Genomic DNA, 20,664 nt, shown 5'->3' with positions numbered 1-20,664 from the left:
AATTATTTTGACTGGGTCTAGGATCCGTCCAGTCTGCTAGTGGAATCTCAATCATCTGTATGTTCAGCAACAGGATGTATTTAATGAAAATTGTTGGGAAACATCCTTGCATCTCAATTTCAACACCATTAATTTGGCAGATTTCCAGATAAGTGTTCAAACTGAATACTGAGTTTAAAGACAAACAAGTGAAGCCACATTTCTGTTTGTGACAATCTGTCATTAAGAAGTTAAGATTTTCAGCAATGAAATCAATCAAGAATGAAAACTGACCAAGAAATCATATTTAACCTTACTTAATATATTTAACCAGATGGATAAATTGTCCAATAAGAACACTGTTAGGAACTGTAAGTTGTATTTTTTTTTCATCTGCTATATGTTTTTCCGTTTTTAAATATTTAAAAAAAAGTTATACTTTAGTTATTCCATACAGAATTGTGGGTTTTAAAGAGCTATGTTAACGGTTTGTAGGTTTAAAATAAATGACTCAAGTGACTTCTGTGCTGGAATGTATGAATGGAAAAAAATACAAAACAAATGTTTTCTTGCTCAATAAACAAAAAAACAACAGCAGCAGCTATTCTAGACTGCTCAATGCCAAAGATACTCAACTTAAAATTGTGATGAAAGCACTTGTTCATTATAACATTTTTTTATGTACCAAAGTACTTGTCTTATTCATTAGAGTTTCACAGACTCTAGTTTCCTTCTTTTCAAAAAATATCTTATCACTTTTAATTTTTTACATTACTTTTATTAATCTTGTTACATATTTAAACAGAAAAAAATGTTCTATTGTTTAGAAAAAACAAAGATATATCCTCAATAATGAACCATAGGGCCCAGTTTAGCATATTTTAAGTCATTACAGCACAAAACGTCCCACTTGTAGTTATATCACTTCATACTGTTAATACATAGAAGCCTATATGATAGTCTTCCTTACCTATGAGCCACTAGATCTTTCATATTTACTCTGAAGACTAGAAGCTTACTTGCAGGACAATGAATATGTAATAGTTCCTCTGAAAAGTAGAAGCTTACCTGTGAGAATGTGTAATTACTACTCTCTCTGGAGTTCCTGTTCCCAAATTAATTTTTTTTGCTGAATTTCCAATACTATCTTGTTCCATTTCTATGTCATCTAGAAAAGTAAAGACTCAGAGCTAACTATGATTTATAATCCCAGATTTTAAAAACATTATTTGTTGAAATAAACACAAACCTACAAAAACCTACAGAAAACTTAAATATGCCTTTAAAATAACACATACTCAACATCAGTTGTCAGTTTCTAAAATTCTAGGAACTATAAAAAGTGTTTTAACAATTGTATTACACCAAAAATAGAAAATGATCTGTTGCCTTATTTTATTTTATAAAGAAAATCTTATCCCAACATGACAAAAAAACATTAGTTTGGTTTAGTTTACAGCTATGTAATAAATAATGCAATCTTCTGTACAGTTTATAAACCCATACATTCCTGAAGAATTACATATTTATTAAAACTTTTATCTGATATAATATTATTTATTACAGTTCTAAGAAACTCTCAGACTGTTTAGTTCAGATCACTTACATTTCCTTTTGACTGAGAACTGACTGGGTCGCAGGGCAACAGGACTTTGGCTGCGCCTGAAAGAGATATGAGTTTAAAAGACATTTTTCTGGAAGAATTTTATTCAATACACACATAATATCTTCTGTTTAGTTACAGCTGCTGGTAAAACCACTGGACACTGCTAAAAATACTTACCGAGATGCAAAGCTTCTGCGAGTAGGGCTGGGACTAGGACTAAGGAAAGAGGAAGTCCTCAAAAGACTTGTAGAAGGAGAAAACCATTGCTGAAATATAAGAGAAAAAATTTTATGTATTTGTGTCATTAGTTTGTAATTATACATTAATCAACATATCTACTAAAGTATCTACTTCATTACTAATGAAAATACTTGAAGTGCAACAAATACAATTAAGTTTCTCAAATAATTACTGTATACAATCATAGGATTAGATGATGAAAAAATACTTTTATTTTTCCATAATAAAAAAGTAAGGAAGACTAAAGAGGTAAACATTCCTCTTTCAGAATTTTCCACAAAAATACTAAGGTTCATAAATAATTATAATTTCTAACTTGAACTGACAGGCTATAGGATAGACAGCAACATCCACTGCCAACTCATGTTTGATCAAGTAACAATTTTACCTTCACTACTATATCACACCCATTGTTTCAATATGCAGAACACATTTTTTGAAGAATTACTTCATAGACCATTCGCAGTCTGAGTATTTTCTAATAACTAAGTAACATCAAACAACTGTTTAAACATATATCACTAACTTGCAGGAAATGTTTGCATTCCATTGTGGGTTTACCAGTGAAAGAAACATCATATAAAGATAATACAGAAATGAAAGAACAACAGAATTAATTTTTTTGGAAGGAAGGATGAAAGATTTAGCTCTGAAGTTTACAATTTCAAAAAAAATTTAATCGATTGATTGATTTAGTGTTTTATGGCACAAAGCAGTTAGGCTATCTGCGCCAAATGTCCAGTAAAAAGGTAAAAACAAATTAAATGTAGTAAAATACAGAAAATGAAATGAAGGTAAAACAAAACATCATTGAAAAACAGAAAAAGCATAAAACCAATGTTGACACCTAGTTACACTGCTAAGAGAGAAAGCAGAGTAAAAGAAGTTGTAAAGTACTTACTCTAGCAAAATGGTAATGATCATAACCCACCAGGAAGACTCACAGGTAAGTTCAAGAACCACCGTCAGTCACCTGAAGTTGGTCTTTTCAGTCCTGGTTCCGGGTTATGTGTCATAGCAACCATTATCAAAATGTAAAATAATAGAAGTTTTAAAAGACATACAGCAAAATCGTAATAATGAGTAGCCAAATGTCCAGTAAAAAGGTAAAAGTAAAATAAATGTAGTAAAATTTGTAAAAGTAAATGAAGGTAAAAACAAAACAGCAATTAAAAACAGAAAATTGCATAAAACCAATGTTGACATCCAGTCTATAAAGTTGTAAAGGACTTCCTGTAGCAGAATGGTAATGATCACAACCCGCCAGGAAGACTAACAGGCAAGTACCAGAACCACTGTCAGTCACCTGAAGATGGTCTTTCCAGTCCTGGTTCCGGGTTATGTGTCATTATGGCCAGTACCAAAGAGTAAAGTAATAAAAGTTTAAAAGACATGCATCAAAATTGGAACAACAACTCGCCAGAACGACTAACGGATAGTTCAAACAGCAGCGTTAGTCACCTGAAGTTGGCCTTTCCAGTCCTGGTGTCGAGTTATTTAATGTTCTGGCCATTTTCCAATTTCAAATTGAACTAGAGAGATTAAAACTTTGAAAAGGGAACCACAATTAAAAAGATGTAATGAATAAACATCCAACACTTAAATGAGATTAAAAAGATTAATGGCCATTAAAAAACTAAAAACTTTATCAAGGTGGACAGTGTCACCATCACCAATAACACTGTCCAATGTTAGAAATAAACCCTGGGAAAAAACATGTTTAAAATAGTGCCGCAGTTGAGAGTCGTAACGATGGCAAGAAAGTAAAATGTGGCTTACAGTGATTTGAGTGTTACACAAACTACACACTGGTGCAACAGCTCCAGATAAAAGAAAACGATGAGTTAAAAAATTGTGACCAACGCGTAATCTAGTTAGAACAACTTCCTCCTTCCGAACCTTACGGAAGCTAGATGGCCAAAGCCCAATATAGGGTTTTATTTGAAAAAGCTTGTTGTCGCGTTGCTCACTCCAAGTGGACTGCCAGCTGGCACGGAGCTGAGCCTTGAATACAGGAGCATAGTCTATGTACGGAATAGGCACAGTGGTGATAGTGCCTGAGCAGATAGATTCAGCTGCCGCGTCTGCAAGTTCGTTCCTGCGAATACCAACATGGCCTGGTATCCAGAAAAATTGGATAGAAGTAGCAGTTAATGAGAAATGGGCCAGTCGGTTTTGAATATCGGCGAGAACAGGGTGTGAGCCAACGTGTAGAGATTCCAGGGCCAGTAGAGAACTAAGCGAGTCAGTATAAATAGTGCAGTTGGAGTACTGATCAGCTTCAATATGATCCAGGGCAAGAGATATGGCATACAGTTCAGCAGTGATAGCTGTAGAGAGGATTCTGCGCGCAACCACCGAACAGCAGCAAACCATGGCAGAGCCCACTGAATTACCTGCTTTGGAACCATCTGTATAAATTGGAATGGAATGATTGTTTGAAAGATGTTCATTAAATAAAAGACGGTACTTCCAATCTGGAGTATCTGCCTTTTTCAGATGACTGAAAGAAAGGTCACATTTGGGGGATGTAATAAGCCATGGTGGGATGAGCTGACCTGTGGATTCTGCAATGTTATCCAAGGACAGACCCAATTCATCCAATTGCACCTGGATGCAAAGGCCAAAAGGAGCAATGGCAGATCATCTGTTCTGAAAAAGTACGGCCCACTGAGGAAGGAAAACACATCCCCAGGTGGGATGCTTTGGTAAGGAACGAAGTTTCGAAGAATATAGTAAAGATAGTTGTAAACAGCGAAGGTGCAGTAAAGGTTCATGAGATTCAACGTATGAGCTTTGAACTGGAGAAGTGCGGAAAGCCCCAGTGCAGAGTCGAAGTCCTTGGTGATGAATGGGGACCAGCATCAATGCCAGATTAGTGCCAAGTGATCCATAGTTGAGTTTTGATCGAATAAAAGCATGACATACCTTCAACATAGAACATCAATCTGCTCCCCAACTGGCAGTAGAGAGGACATGGAGGATGTTCAGTGCTCTTGTGCATTTGACCCGTAGCTGCTTTAAGTGTGGTATAAAGGTCAGCTTATGGTCAAAGATAAGCCCGAAGATCTTGGTCTCAGGGACCACTGGCAGCGAAACTTCATCGATATGAAGTTCAGGATCAGGGTGAATACCCCATTGGCAGCAAACGTGCAGGCAAACAGTTTTAGAGAGAGAAAAATTAAAGCTGTTCGCCATAGTCCACTTCAGTACACGACTGAGAGCAGTTTGTAGTTGCCGCTCAATATTTCTCACGTTCGACGACTGACACGAAATGTGAAAGTCGTCGACATACAGCCCATTCGCAACAGTGAGAGGGAGTTGTTCAGTGATGGCATTTATCTTTATACTGAAATGTGTGACACTCAAAACACAGCCCTGAGGGACTCCAAGTTCCTGTACAAAAGAATGGGAGAGTGTCGAACTCATACATACTTGGAATCTCCTGTCCATTAAAACATTTTTCATAAACATGGGTAAATGGCCACGTCACCCATATGTATGGAGGTCTTGCAAAATGCCATACCTCCATGTTGTGTCATAAGCCTTCTCAATGTCAAAGAATATTGATACAAGATGTTGGCGTTTGAGAAAGACTACTCTGATTGATGTTTCAAGTCAAATTAGGTGGTCTGTAGTGGAGTGCTGTTGTCGGAAGCCACACTGGGTGGGCGAGAGGAGGTTGTTTGATTTGAGGAACCAAACAAGATGAGCATTAACCATCCTTTCTAAGGTCTTACAGAGACAGCTCGTCAAAGCAATTGGACGGTAGTTTGAAGGAATCTTGGGATATTTCCCTGGCTTAGAGAAAGGTAAAATAATAGCCTGGTGCCAAGCATCAGAAAAAACATTCTCCTACCAGATCCAGTTAAAGACAATTAGAAGGACATCAAGAGAAGCAGGAAATAGATGGTGCAGCATGTCACAGTGTACATCATCAGGTCCAAAAGATGTACTGCCAGACCGATGAAGGGCCATTTTCAGTTCCACCAGTGTAAAGGGACAATTACAGTCAAAGAGACAGTCAGTTCGAAAAGGAAAGAGATGAATGCTCTACCCAAGTCTTGATGGCCAAGAAGGTGGAGGAACAAGCAGAAGTGCTAGATACCTGGCAAAAGCTTTCACCTAGAGTATCAGCGATGCTCCGGACATCAGCTACCTCCGGACCATCAGAGAGTAAGATCGAGAGGGGGACAGAATTGTAGTGCTCACTGACCTTTCGAATCCTGTCCCATATGACCTTGGAACTGGTGGTAGAAGCTATGCTAGTTGTGATCTTAATCCAAGATTACTTCTGGCTTTGATGTCTTACCCACCTAGCATGTGCACGGGTCCATTGGAAAGCGACGTGGTTCGAAAGTGTGGGATATCTACGAAAAGTATTCCAGGCCCGTGTTTGAGCCTTCCGTGCTAAGTGGCAAGCAGGATTCCACCACGGACGAGGGAATCGTGGAAAACGTGTCGCGGTTTTAGGAATACACTGAGCAACTGCTTGTATAATACAGCCAGTTACCGCTACCACACAGTCAGCTATTGATGGCTGATTAACGATGGCAGGATCAAGTTCTGCGAAAGCAGTGAAAGTGGACCAGTCCGCCTGATCCAGCTTCCACCAGGGCACGTGGGTAGGGTGGCATCGACCATGGCCAGTCTATCTCAAAAGTATAGGAAAATGATCACTGCCTAGTGGATTATTGTCAACCCTCCATGAAAAATGGGAGAATAATGAAGGGGGAGCAAACTAAAAGATCAATAGTGGTAAAGGACTGACTAGGTGCATAAAAATAAGTGGAAGAACCAGTATTGGAAAGAGAAAGGTTGTGATCAGAGAGCATACGCTCTACAGAGCGACCCCTATCATCAATAACAGCACTACCCCAGAGGGAATGATGTCCATTAAAGTCCCCCAGGAGTAGAAAGGGAGACGGCAACTGTTCAACGAGAGCATCAAGGTCTGATTGATCATATGTCTCTCCAGGGGACAGGTAGAGAGAACAAACAGTGATGGTATGACCCAAGGAAACACGGATGGCTACAGCCTCCAAGGGTGTGTTGAGTGACAAAGACAGGGTGGGCACATGCTGATCAACCAATAGTGCCACCCCTACATGTACTTGTTCATCACACAGCCTGTCATTTCTGTACAGAGAAAACTGCCAAATGGTGACTATATCAGCAGGTTTTAGAAATGTTTCTTGTAAGGAAAGACATACAGGATGGTAGGAAGCAATCAATGTTTTGATGTCATCCAGATTAGAATGTAAACCTCGACAGTTCCATTGTATCAAGATGACCATTTTTAATGATGGGTAGGCGAAGTGGCTGGAGAACCCTTCTGTTTGCGACCATGTCTTCTTTCCTTACTGTCCTCAGTTGGAGGAGATCTATCAACCTCCATGGATCCTGCCCTGGTTCGATTGGGCAGGTCTTTGTTATTGGAAGGGGATTCCAGTGACTAAGGACGTGAACGAATGATTGTTTTGCCTCTTGGGGTGGGAGAAAAAGATGTATCAGAAGAAATGCCTGTATATGAAACTGAAGGATGTGGATCTTGAGATTTGTTGGAATGTATGGAAGGAACAGAGATGGGTGTGGAAGTCGATTCATCAACCTTTTTAACCATGGAGGTCAAAAGGCTTTTTCTTTGTTTTGAAAATGATTCTCTTGGAGGCATAGAGAGATCTGTCTGCACTCCCACTGTAGTTGTGGAACGAAGTGCAGCAGCGTATGTCTGAGATGGAGTGGCGGGCAGCAATTTCCAAGCCTCAGGAAAACTAATGTTATGAGTTGTTTTCAAACGCTGCACCTCTTTGAGATCCATTGCAGTTAATGCAATGTGGTTCCATGTCACATTCATAGGCATCATGATCCTTGCCACCACAACGAGCACATATCAGGGAACCATGGTTTCAATACAGTCCATAATTTTTCACAGTATGTACTTCCTTCTTTTAAATGATATGTGGCCATTGACTACTAGAATTCAACTTAATGAACTATTTCAGTCTGAAATATGTTTTACTGTCATTTTGTAAATGAGTTGAATGGAAGCTGCTACAGGAAACTGTACTCGGTATCTCACATATTCACTGTGAAGTGAGGCCATATAAGACAAATATTTTGTAGAAAAGGTGTTCAATGTTAGATAACTTTTACACAGAGAGAAAGTGGTACATTATATTGCAGTTAAAGCCATCAGAGACAAGTAAAACCCTAGTAGATCTTGTAATGTAAAAAGCATCAACAGAATATAAGTTAGCAACAAGTGTTTATTCAAAAACCAAACTTTCAATTGGGATTCCTTGAAGAACACTAAAAACAGATACTCATGAATCAACTACATTAACAAGATGTTTTGAATCTTACAATATCCTGTTTCAGCCTCATAAAAGCTGTGTTAAAAACACAGTCAGCAGAAATAACCAAGAATGCACTCCTTCACTGAACCAGCAAGCCTTATAGAATCTTAGAGAATCATTATAGAAATTTTATACTATCCAACCTCTGTGTAAATTAAAATTACTATCTCATAATTCTGTCCAGGGATGTAATATACTAAATATCAGTAAAGCCTAAAGATGGTAGTTTGCTTCATCTACTAATTAAACTAACTGAATTATTCTTGAAAACCTTGGAAGAAATACCAAAGAACAATAAACTGTATTGAGTTATTTCCTGTATTTTGTATGTTTTGTGGTAACTCAAATTTCATCTGAATTCTTGTTCTTTATGTAAATTCCTCAAGTTGGTAATCTGTGTTCATGAATGCACATCATGGTTTTAAACAAATAAAATTTATAGTAAGTGTTATCATATCTCTGACCTGCCTGTTAAAATAGCATCACTAAACTCTATTCTGTATACTAAAGTAAAAGTTTATACTAACTTTATACTATAACTAATAAAATAAATAATAAATAATTTATTTATTTTTCACCATTTTACAAAAAAGAGAAAACATTCAATGTTTTTTACAAATTGCAAACAACTTTATTATTAATAATTTCTTAGCTAAAATAAGTTAACTATATCAAAACTAAATTAATGAACTGATTTATGACAAACTGGCAAGTACAAAATGTCATAAATTCATAACAAGCTAATTAAAAGGTAAAGAAATGTGATTAATTATATTCATTTAAGGGTCAGTCTGTTTAGGTTATTTAGGTTGAAATTTAATTAAAGACCAAAATAATAACAATTCACACCACTAGATGGCAAGAATACACATTTTTGGGTATGTAAAAATTCATGTTATGGTGGTACAGAACCCTGAATAGGAGGAGTATTGTGTCCAATGTCTAACTACCATTACTCATCACACCAATGATCCCCACTTAATATTCGTATGTTATTATGATAATGCTATTCTTTTCCAGTAAATGGACCAACTATGTTAGTAAATCAAGCAATCACAACAATAAAAGATTGGGAAGAATAAGTACTGATTTGTTCTTGATTATCCAAATGCCTAATAGAAGTAAACAGCCCTTTAACCCTTTCTAGATGAGTCAAAGGTCATGTCACTGCATTTGTTAACTCATATTCAAGTTCAGATTAGATGTTTGTGGTGTCAAAAAAACAAAATCCATAGTTTTGTATGAATTAGGAACTCACATCAGTAATAATGACAAGCTAAAATATAAAATAAGAACACACTATCTTTTTATTTGCTAAGATATCACTCAGGTACTGAATCAAACATAGTGGCCCAACTCACCTCTTTCTATCTTCAAAAATAATCCCTTAAAAACATTTACTTTTATATATGACATGAAAATAAAGCAATCAAAAGCTCAAAATGTCCCCTAGTGGCTTTCTCAACCATTTTCAAATATAATGGCACCATCTCTTTCTGTTTAAAATTTCATATTTTTTAGACCTAAATACAACTTAATTACTGATCTTGATAAATTATAACTGAATTCTATGATATCAATGTAGCAATTTATGATTTATATGTAAAAACAGCTCATTTGGGTTGAGAAAATATTTTACATAGAAGAGCGAACAACGTTTCGACCTTCTCCGGTCATCGTCAGGTTCACAAAGAAAGAGGTAACTGACCGGAAGCTGACCACATGTTTGAAAGGGGTTGTGTAACTGAGTGTCGGAATGTAGAGGGAGGTGTTAGATGTTTGAATATATAATTTTATTTATTTTATTATATTAATATAGGTATAAAGGGCGTTCCTTTATATTGGTTTATTTTGGGTTTAAGTTGTTGTATAAGTAAGGCTTCTTTAATTTTGCATTTGTTTATGTTTGTTTCTTTATTTAGTATTTGAGTGTTTTCTATGGTTATGTTGTGTTTATTTGACTTGCAGTGTTCGAAAACGTGTGAAGGTGACTTTTTATGTTCTTTGAATCTGGTTTCCATTTTTCTACTTGTTTCTGCAATACAGAAGTCGTGGCAGTTATCACATTGTATTTTGTAAATAATGTTGGTGTGGTGTTTGTCAGTGTAGTTTTTACATAGTATAGACCTCAGTTTTGTGCCTGGTTTTTGAATAAATTTGGTATTAACTGGAATGTCATATTTTGTTACTAATTTTTTGCCAAATGTTGGTTATTTGTTTGCTGATGTCAGGAATATATAGTATACAGCAGTATATGGTTTCGTGATTTTTTGATTCGTGAGATATATTTACTTTAGTTGGTTGATTTTGCTTTCTGTCTAGGTGTGTGCGTATAATGTTTTCTACGGTTTGTGGAGGAAACTTATTGATGTTGATGAAGTATCGTCTTATTTTGTCTAATTCATCGTTAATTTTATCTGGTGAGCATAGTTTCATGGTTGTGTTTATTTGGTTTCTTAGTATGTTGAGTTTTGTTTTGTTTCATGTGCTGAGTCCCAAGGAATGTATAGTCCAGTTTGGACTATTTTCGGTGGATTTCTGTTTTGAATTGTGTATCGGTTCTTGTAATTTTGAGGTTCAGAAATGATATTTGATTGCTTTCTTCCTGTTCACATGTGAAGTTAATGTTGGGATGTATAGAGTTAATGTGACTGAAAAAATTAAGTATGTGTTCTGTAGATTTGAATCCCACAACCATGTCATCTACATATCTGTACCAGTATAGTGGTGGATGTAATGCTGTGTTAATTGCTTCTTCGGTCATCGTCAGGTTCACAAAGAAAGAGGTAACTGACCGGAAGCTAAACACATGTTTGAAAGGGGTTGTGTAACTGAGTGTCGGAATGTACTGGGCAACCCAGTATCACCAGTTCTAGCCAATATTTTTATGACACAAGTTGAAACACAAGCAATTAACACAGCATTACATCCACCACTATACTGGTACAGATATGTAGATGACATGGTTGTGGGATTCAAATCTACAGAACACATACTTAATTTTTTCAATCACATTAACTCTATACATCCCAACATTAACTTCACATGTGAACAGGAAGAAAGCAATCAAATATCATTTCTGAACCTCAAAATTACAAGAACCGATACACAATTCAAAACAGAAATCCACCGAAAATAGTCCAAACTGGACTATACATTCCTTGGGACTCAGCACATGAAACAAAACAAAAACTCAACATACTAAGAAACCAAATAAACACAGCCATAAAACTATGCTCACCAGATAAAATTAACGATGAATTAGACAAAATAAAACAATACTTCATCAACATCAATAAGTTTCCTCCACAAACCGTAAAAAACATTATACGCACACACCCAGACTGAAAACAAAATCAACCAACTAAAGTAAATATATCTCACGAATCAAACAATCACGAAACTATATACTGCTGTATACCATATATTCCTGACATCAGCAAACAAATTACCAACATTTGGCAAAAATTAGTAACAAAATATGACATTCCAGTTAATGCCAAATTTATTCAAAAACCAGGCACAAAACTGAGGTCTATACTATGTAAAAACTACACTGACAAACACCACACCAACATTATTTACAAAATACAATGTGATAACTGCTACGACTTCTATATTGCAGAAACAAGTAGAAAAAATGGAAACCAGATTCAAAAAACATAAAAAGTCACCTTCACACGTTTTCAAACACTGCAAGTCAAATAAACACAACATAACCATAGAAAACACTCAAATACTAAATAAAAAAACAAACATAAACAAACGAAAAATTAAAGAAGCCTTACTTGTACAACAACTTAAACCCAAAATAAACCAATATAAAGGAACGCCTTTATACCTATATTAATATAATAAAATAAATAAAATTATATATTCAAACATCTAACACCGCCCTCTATATTCCGACACTCAGTTACACAACCCCTTTCAAACATGTGGTCAGCTTCCGGTCAGTTACCTCTTTCTTTGTGAACCTGACGATGACCGGAGAAGGTCGAAACGTTGTTCGCTCTTCTATGTAAAATATTTTCTCAACCCAAACGAGCCGTTTTTACATATAAATTTCTCAACAAGTGGGTTTCTCGACATCACTGAATTTATGATTTGTTTTGGTTATTCAAACATATACATAAAAACCTAAAAAAAAATTATTTCATTTCACAACCTCCATGTGCAAAATTTCTTAAGGTTTAACAAACTATGACAAGCAGCAACTGAGTGCAAAGGTTGTAACTAGAAGAGATAAATGTTTGCTTTACTTTTTTATTTACTTTTCTATTATATTAAAGAAAAATAAATTTGGAAAACTTGTTTGTAAATAGTAATAATCTATATAATGTATAATTGAAATGTGGCTGTATTTTACAAAATACAAGTCACTAAAACACAGACAAGACAAGTCACTTTTATATTTTATAAGACAAGTATATTTTATATTACTGGATACCGTAACATGAGTGCATCTGCACCAGCTCATTGTAAATTCTGTATTTTTAGCCAAGCATAGCTGAAAGGTTAATATATAAAAAAAAAGAAATATTAAATGTATAATGTTATAAGATTTAAGCTATTTATTCCAAGATTTATGTTTGTTTTATGATGTATAGTCATTCTAGAATGCAAAGGGCATCATTTATATTTATTTCCTAATTTTGTGTGGTGGTTGTAAGATTGGCCAAATCAACTGAATCTGTACAGATTCTTTGTGAAAATAACATAAAATACAAATTATTTTCTTAAGAAACATCTGACAACTATCTAGACCTTATAAGGTGTTCCTATGCAAAATTAGAAAATTTTCTGACACATAAAATATTTTTAATCTTAAGATAAATTTTACTTTATATGTTGGATATGTTAATTTGAAAAGCAAAAAAGCATGAGAAAAATGCTGTTTAACCTTAAAACTTAAAAAAAAATTGTGAACATAAACTTACAAATTTAAATAGCATGAAAATAATAACAAGCACAAAAAGGTTACAAAGTCAGTCCCAGGGACCAAGCAGCTGCTGAAAGAGTTAAAACAAAGTACATGGCAACTTTTGTGACAATGGCTAACTTATAACAAATAAACTTATATAAAAAACTTAGTGTTGTATGCCTGTTTTGTACATTTAAATTAATTTGTATGTGCACAATAACATTAAATACTATGAAGGTTACTGAATCATCCTTATTGTTATAATTTTGGAAATGCACATTACTGGATAACGGTGAACCACTTCAAAGCAATATTATGAAGTATTTAAACAGAAATTATATACAAGTCTCTGCAGACAAAACATTCATTGTTACACATCTGAACAATAAAACTTTTCTCCTGAAATAAGAAAGTTCAATAAATATTTGCATGCTAGTTGATAACTAAAGTATTAGACACAACACAGATACTATATATTATATAACATCAAGTTTGTAATTTGTTTGCCATATTAAAAAGTTCACACCAGAATTATGAATTCAGACTATATACATTGGTGTTTGGTTAGTATATACATCTTCATTTACAAATGCCTAAGACTTCTCAATGAAAGCAACATGGTGAAATATATTATATTACTATGTTACATCTGACACAGATTTTCATGAACACATTTCAAAATAACATACAAACTGTTATACACTGTAATATGACACATTTGATTTAAATCAGAAGACAAAAGAAATATATTAGGCCCAGCATGGCCAAGCGTGTTAAGGCATGCAACTCGTAATCTGAGGGTCACGGGTTCGCATCCCCGTCGCACCAAACATGCTCGCCCTTTCAGCCGTGGGGGCGTAATAATGTGACGGTCAATCCCACTATTCGTTGGTAAAAGAGTAGCCCAAGAGTTGGCAGTGGGTGGTGATGACTAGCTGCCTTCCCTCTAGTCTTACACTGCTAAATTAGAAACGGCTGGCGCAGATAGCCCTCGAGTAGCTTTGTGCAAAATTCAAAAAACAAAACAGAAATATATTATTCCGATAAATAAAAATACTAGGCAACATAAAATACCATTTTATTGATAAAAATTATCAGAAATTCTCTTGGTTGGATATTTCAATTATTGCTATAAACAATAAATATTTCAAGTACATAAGGAATAAAATTCAATTTCATAATTACCAGAAAATAATTTCATTTTAATCTATTAAATAGTTTCCTTATAAAAAACCACAAATTTTAGTAGTATTTTCAGATGTCAGTCAATTATATAATTTTAGTTTGTCTCCACAAAGTTTAATGCACTTTAAACAAACCTTTTATCTATATACTAAGTTAACATTGCAAAACAGCTTTTATAAGCACTAGCCATCCTTAATTTGAAGTGATAGACTAGATGGAAAACAATTAATAAAAACACCAACCCTTCAGCAACTCCTTTAGATTAAAAAATAAAGTGAAAGTCACTCTTGTAAGGTATACAAGACCCAAAGTGAAAAGCAAACCACGAAACCTCAAATACACAGTCATTATACTAACCACTGAGCCATGCTTGGCCTTCTACAAATGTAGGAAAACTTCAAATTCTTAATTTTATACCAAAAATAATACACATTTTCACAGTTGGTAATTTTTGATATGTACTATAAAAAGCATATATCATGGAAAAACAATAGAACCATGAAACACAATAATTAACTACACTTACCTTTCCTGCTCGTGTAGGAGAAGGAGAGCTACACAAGCCTATGGGAGGTGTAAATATATGCAAAGGGTCAGTTAATGAATGAGGTCTCTTTGCTGCCTCACTAGGTGTATTATTGATATGTGTTGTCTCGTCCTATCAAATTATACCACAATATCATATTAATACACTAATATAAATTTAAAAATATCATGAAAATAACAAAAATACTTCACATTTGAAGCAAGGAGTCCCAAATAAAATATATGATATTTCTGGAAGTAAAGTGTTCTACCAGTGCAAATTGTTTTAACAATAATAGTAATGTATGTTAGAAGAATTACTTTCAATAATAATTATTAAAAATAAATAGTTTATGTTCAAGTGTACATTTCTTCAGACAAAGAACAAAAAGTGCAGCCAAAATAGTCCCCACACACACACACACAAATTAACTGTTACAACAATATCCGTAATATTTAAAGTTGAAATCCAATTTTTATTAAATAATAATTTATTGTACAGAATTTTAAAAAATAAGATGGTTTTCAGTCTCAAAACTACAGTAACAAACTAAATAATTTACTGTACAGGATAAAACAAAAATGAAAAACACAACAAGACTACAAACAGTCTTGTACACATGAAATTTCAATATGTTTACTGTATAATCTTTACAAAAGCCTACACATTAAATGTATGAGACCATTTCCATTGTCAAGGGCAATTTCTCTTTTATCCTGTAAAATATTGGGTTGAGGAATAATTCGTGAGCATTTTTTCAAGTTAAACAAATACATTCATAAATGAAACGCTTTCGCAAAATATTTCATGTCATTTGGTAGATAATTTTTTGCTCTAATAAATGGTGTGTTTGATTTTCATATGTCTTTAATTTTTGCTTTCATTTTCAGCTCATTAAATGGACTGTCAAGTGGACAAAATCAAGCATTTTCGACACCATCTGCTTTTCGCATTTAATTTCTTGCAATTTCGTTTAAAACAATGCATACTATATACCTAGGTATTACATGAAATAAAGTATCATAATAAATGTTTTGGGTGTAATGTGTTCATGCATTGATTGAAGTATTGTATAGTCTTGCATGTAATGCTTGAATAAAATTATTTAAAAACGCTCACAAATTATTCCTCAACCTAATATGTTATTCAGTATTTCACTATTTTGAGACTGGTAACACTCATTTTTAGAATTATGTACAAAAATCATTGTTTATTGAAAACTGAATTTCAATTTTGAGTATCTAAACAATACCCTATTGAATATTAAAATGCCTAATATTTGTGACAAAATGCATGCCAAATTGCAATGTTTTTTTTTCATATTCATTAGAAATATTATAATAAATAAATTACAATGACTCGTCAGTTTGAAATTCAACAATGTAAAATTCAAAAATGTTTTTTGTCACAGTAATATTTGAAATAATGTGCCAAACTGAGGTGTTTTCAATATTCATGCAAAATATCAACATACAAAATTTTATTCCTAAATGAAACAGTTACTTTAAACCAAATGTTTCCACATATAACACAAAATGTTTCACAGTTACGACAGAAAGTGTTTGTACCCCTGCATCCCGAGTGGTTTTTTCTCATAACTTAAAAAGTATCACGAGTAGGGTAATAGAAATATATATTATAAATATTATATGAACACACATCTACATACATTTTTATGTAAATTAAACAACAAATAAACTATTTATAAACAAATAACCAAAAATAGGAGGAGCAGAAAGTGTTCATACAGTTCAGAATGTGTGAAAAAACTGATATTCCCATAAATTCCCTACATTTTTCCATTCCAGAACTAGACACTGGGTTCATAATTATTGAAATTTAGCCAGTAAAAAATGTACTTCCGGCAATTTAGCAATGTCTCCATCATTATCTGCTTGGTCATCACAGCGAAGAGGAAACAACTGTCCAGTGATTTAAAGAATCAAATTATTGTAAAGTAAAAGTCTCGTGTGTCTCTTTTCAGTATTGCTATACAACTTAATGTGCCAAAATCTACTGTTCAAAGCATAATTGCCAAGTTTAAGCTTACAGGATCAACTGCTAACCTCCCTTGTTACAGACACCCCACTAAAATTCCAGAGAGAACCAAGAGAAAGGTAATGGTAGAGAGTGTAAGATGAAGGTGGAAAATCTGATGTCTGAGAAAAAATGGACAAAAGGCAGTTGGTTGTTTAGCATTTATTAGTGCAAAGCAACAGGGCTATCTGCACCAAACAATGGGTAAAAAGGTAAAAAAGTAAAATCATTAAAACATGTAAAAAGGAATCATGCTAAAATAAAACAGTCAAATTTCAAGTTAAAATATTAAATAGAGTTGAAAAGACCAAAGGCCCTTAAAATTTTAAAAACACAACTGAGGTGGACAGTGTCACCATCATCAATGACACTGTACAACATCAAGGGAGAAAACATGGTAAACATATGTTTAAAATGGTGCTGTCACTCTCAACCATAATGATGACATGATAGTAAAATGTAGGTTACTGTGACCTGTGTGTCACGCATACCACATATTGGTGCATCAGTACCAAATAAAAGAAAGTGATAAGTTAAAAAACTGTAATCAATGCATAGCTTAGCCAGAACAACTTCCTCCTTCCAATCCTTACAGAAGCAAGACAGCCAAAGAACAATAGAAGGTTTGATCTGGAAAAGCTTGGTATGACATTGCTCAGTCTAAATTGTCTGCCAACTGGCAAAGAACTGAGCCTTGTATACCTGGACCATAGTCCAAGTATGGAACTGGCACAGCAGTGATAGTACCAGAGCAGACAGATTTAGCTGCGATGTCAGCGAGCTTGCTCTGCTAATACTGATGTGGCCTGGTATCCAGAAAAACTGGATAGAAGTAGATGATAAAGAGAAATTGATCAGTCGGTTTTGAATGTCACCAAAGCGATTCCAGGGCCAATAGAGAGATAAGTGAGTCAGTAAAATAGTACAGTTCGCACACTGCATAGCTTCTATATTATTTAGAGCAAGAGAAATGGCATACAATTTGGCAATGAGCATAGAAACTGTAGAGGGGACTCTGTGTGTAACAACCAAATCACAACAAACCATGGCAAAGTCTACAAAGTCACATTATTTTGAGCCATCTGAAATATGGAAATCGAAGGATGATTCGAAAGACGTTCAGCAAATAGAAGGCGATACTTCCAATCTGGAAGATGACTCAAAGAAAGGCCACATTTGGAGATGGTAATTAGCTACAACTGTGTTATCGAAGGATTGACTCAATTCATCCAACTGCACCTGGATACAAAGGACAAAAGGATTTGCTTTGAATTTTGTGCAAAGCTACATGAGAGCTATCTGAGCTAGCCTTCCCTAATTTAGCAGTATAAGACTAGAGGAAAGGCAACTAGTCATCACCACCACCTCTTAGGCTACTCTTTTACCAATGAATAGTGGGACTGACAGTCACATTATAACATCCCCACAGCTAAAAGGGCAAGCATATTTGGTGTGATGGGGAGGTGAAAAGGAACAATGGCAGACCATCTATTCTGAAAAAGCATGACCCACTGAGGAAGGAAAACACAACCCCAGGTGGGATGCTGTGGTAAGGATCAAAGTTTTAAAACGTGCAGTAAAGACAATTGCAAACAGCAAATGTATAAGTTCACAACACTCATTGTACAAACTCTGGACTGGAGAAGTGCGGAAGGCCTCGTGAAAAGCCGAAGCTCCTGATGGTGGACAGGATCCAACATCTTCAAGGCCAAGGTCCTGGCAAAGCCATAGCCCAATTTTGATCGAATAAGGGCATAATAAATTTTTAGTATAGAACATCAATCCACTCCCCAAAAAGTGGAAGAGAGGACATGCAGGATGTTCAGTGTCCTTGTACATTTGACACAGACCTGTTTGACGTATGGAATAACTGACATCTTACATTCAAAGATATGCCCCAAAAACTTTGCCTTAGGGACTATTGCAAGCACAACTTCTACAAGATGAAGCTCGGGATCTCAGTAATACTCCATTGGTAGCAGAAGTGCATGCAAATGATTTTGAAATGAGATAAGATAAAACTGTGTGCTGTGGTCCACTTCACTAAACAATTGAGGGCAGTCTGTAGCTGCCATTCAATAAACCTCATGCTTGTTGACTTACATGAAATTTGGAAGTCATCTACATGGAGTCTGTTTGCAACAGTAAGAGTGAGTTATTCAGTGAAGGCATTAATCTTTATACTGAAAAGTGTGACACTCAAAATACAGCCCTGAGGGACTCCAAGTTCCTGTAGAAAAGAACAGGAAAGTGTCGAACCTACACAAATTTGGAATCATCTGTCCATTAAAAAGTTTTTAATAAAAATGGGCAAATGGCCACATAACATACACATATAGAGGTCTCGCAAAATGCCATACCTCCATGTTGTATCATAAACATTCTCAAGGTCAAATAATGTACAGAAACAAGGTGTAGTTGCTTGAGAAAGACTTCCCTAATTGATGTTTCAAGTCGAATCAGGTGGTCCAAGGTGTAGCACTGTCAAAACCCACACAAAGTGGGTAACAGGAAATTGTTTGATTCAAGAAACTAAACAAGACGAGCATTAACCATCCTTTCAAAGATCTCACAGAGACAGCTCATCAAAGCAACTGGACAGTAGTTTGAAGGAATCTTGGGATCCTTCCCAGGCTTAGGAAAAAGGAGTACAGTAGCATGACATCAAGCATCAGGAAAAACATTCTCCTGCCAGATCTAGTTAAATATAACCAGAAGAATAGCAAGAGTGGTAGGAGAGAGATGGCTCAGCATCTTGTAGTGAATATCATTGGTTCCAACTGATGTACTGCCACACTGATGAAAAGCAAGCTTGAGTTCCACCAACATAAAGGGGTGATTACAGTCATAGAGATGATCAGTGCAACAAGAAAGAGGTGATTACTCTGCCTAAGTCTTGATGGCTAAGAAGATGGGTGATGAAGAAGTGCTAGATGCACAAGAAAAGCTTTCACTGAGAGAGTATTAGCAACTTCCTGGCTATCAGAGAACAAGATCAAAAGGGGTAGGCAGAAGTATACTGCCCACTAACCTTTCAAATCTTGTCTCACATGACTTTGAAACTGGTAGTACAAGAGATGCTAGAGGTGTATTTAATCCTTCTGACTTTGATGTTTGACTTGCCAAGCATGTGCATGGGCCCACTGAAATGCAACACAGTTTAAAAGTGTGGGATACCTATGAAAGGTATCCCAAGCCCGTTATTGAGCTTTTCTTATCACATGACAGGTAGGATTCCACCAAGGACAAGGATACTGTGGAAAATGTGTCAAGGTTTTAGGACTACCTTGAGCAGCTGCCTGGACAACATAATCAGTCATTGCTGCCACGCTGTCATCTATCGATGGTTTACTGACAATGGCAGGATCAAGTTCTGAGAGAACAGTGAAAGAAGGCCAGTTGGCATGGTCCAACTTCTATCGAGGCATGTGGGTCAGGTTGCATCGACTATGAACAGTCTCTCCCAAAAAGATAGGAAAATTAGTACTGCGCTGTGGGTTACTGTCAACCCTCTGAGAAAAGTAAAGTGAAATGGGAGCAGATAGAAATATCAATAGCAGTAAAAGACTGACTAGGTGCATGAAGTATAAGAACCAGTATTGGAAAGATAGGTTGTGATCTAAGGGCATATGTTCCATGGAATGACCCATCTCATCAGTATCAGCACCACCCAAGAGAGGATTATGTCCATTAAAATCCTCCAGAATTAAAAAGGGAACGATAACTGCTCAATGAGGGCATCAAGGTCTGACTGATCATAGGTCCCTACAGGAGCCAGGTAGAGAGAAAAAATAGTGATGGTATGGCC

The 20,664-nt window shown here is 35.4% G+C and overlaps 1 protein-coding gene across 13 annotated transcripts in view; it reads right to left on the bottom strand.

Moving 5' to 3' along the window:
- LOC143232570 (P2R1A-PPP2R2A-interacting phosphatase regulator 1-like) overlaps nt 1-20,664 on the bottom strand; it is a 56,181-nt gene that overhangs the window by 15,123 nt on the left and 20,394 nt on the right. For all 13 annotated transcript variants that reach the window (XR_013017602.1, XR_013017603.1, XR_013017601.1 and 10 more), the window contains 4 exons: nt 14,820-14,951; nt 1,763-1,851; nt 1,586-1,641; nt 1,048-1,147 (listed from right to left, as the gene is read on the bottom strand). Coding sequence is in view for 8 of the 13 variants with exons in the window: in XM_076468164.1 (XP_076324279.1) it covers nt 1,048-1,147; nt 1,586-1,641; nt 1,763-1,851; nt 14,820-14,951 (377 nt within the window). In the remaining 5 variants the exon portion in view is untranslated. The remainder of the gene's footprint in view (nt 1-1,047; nt 1,148-1,585; nt 1,642-1,762; nt 1,852-14,819; nt 14,952-20,664) is intronic.

This window comes from Tachypleus tridentatus, chromosome 11 (genome assembly GCF_004210375.1).
Source record: "Tachypleus tridentatus isolate NWPU-2018 chromosome 11, ASM421037v1, whole genome shotgun sequence".
Lineage (NCBI taxonomy): Eukaryota > Metazoa > Arthropoda > Merostomata > Xiphosura > Limulidae > Tachypleus > Tachypleus tridentatus.
Note: the sequence above shows the minus strand (reverse complement) of the source record. Positions and strands in the feature narration are given on the sequence as shown.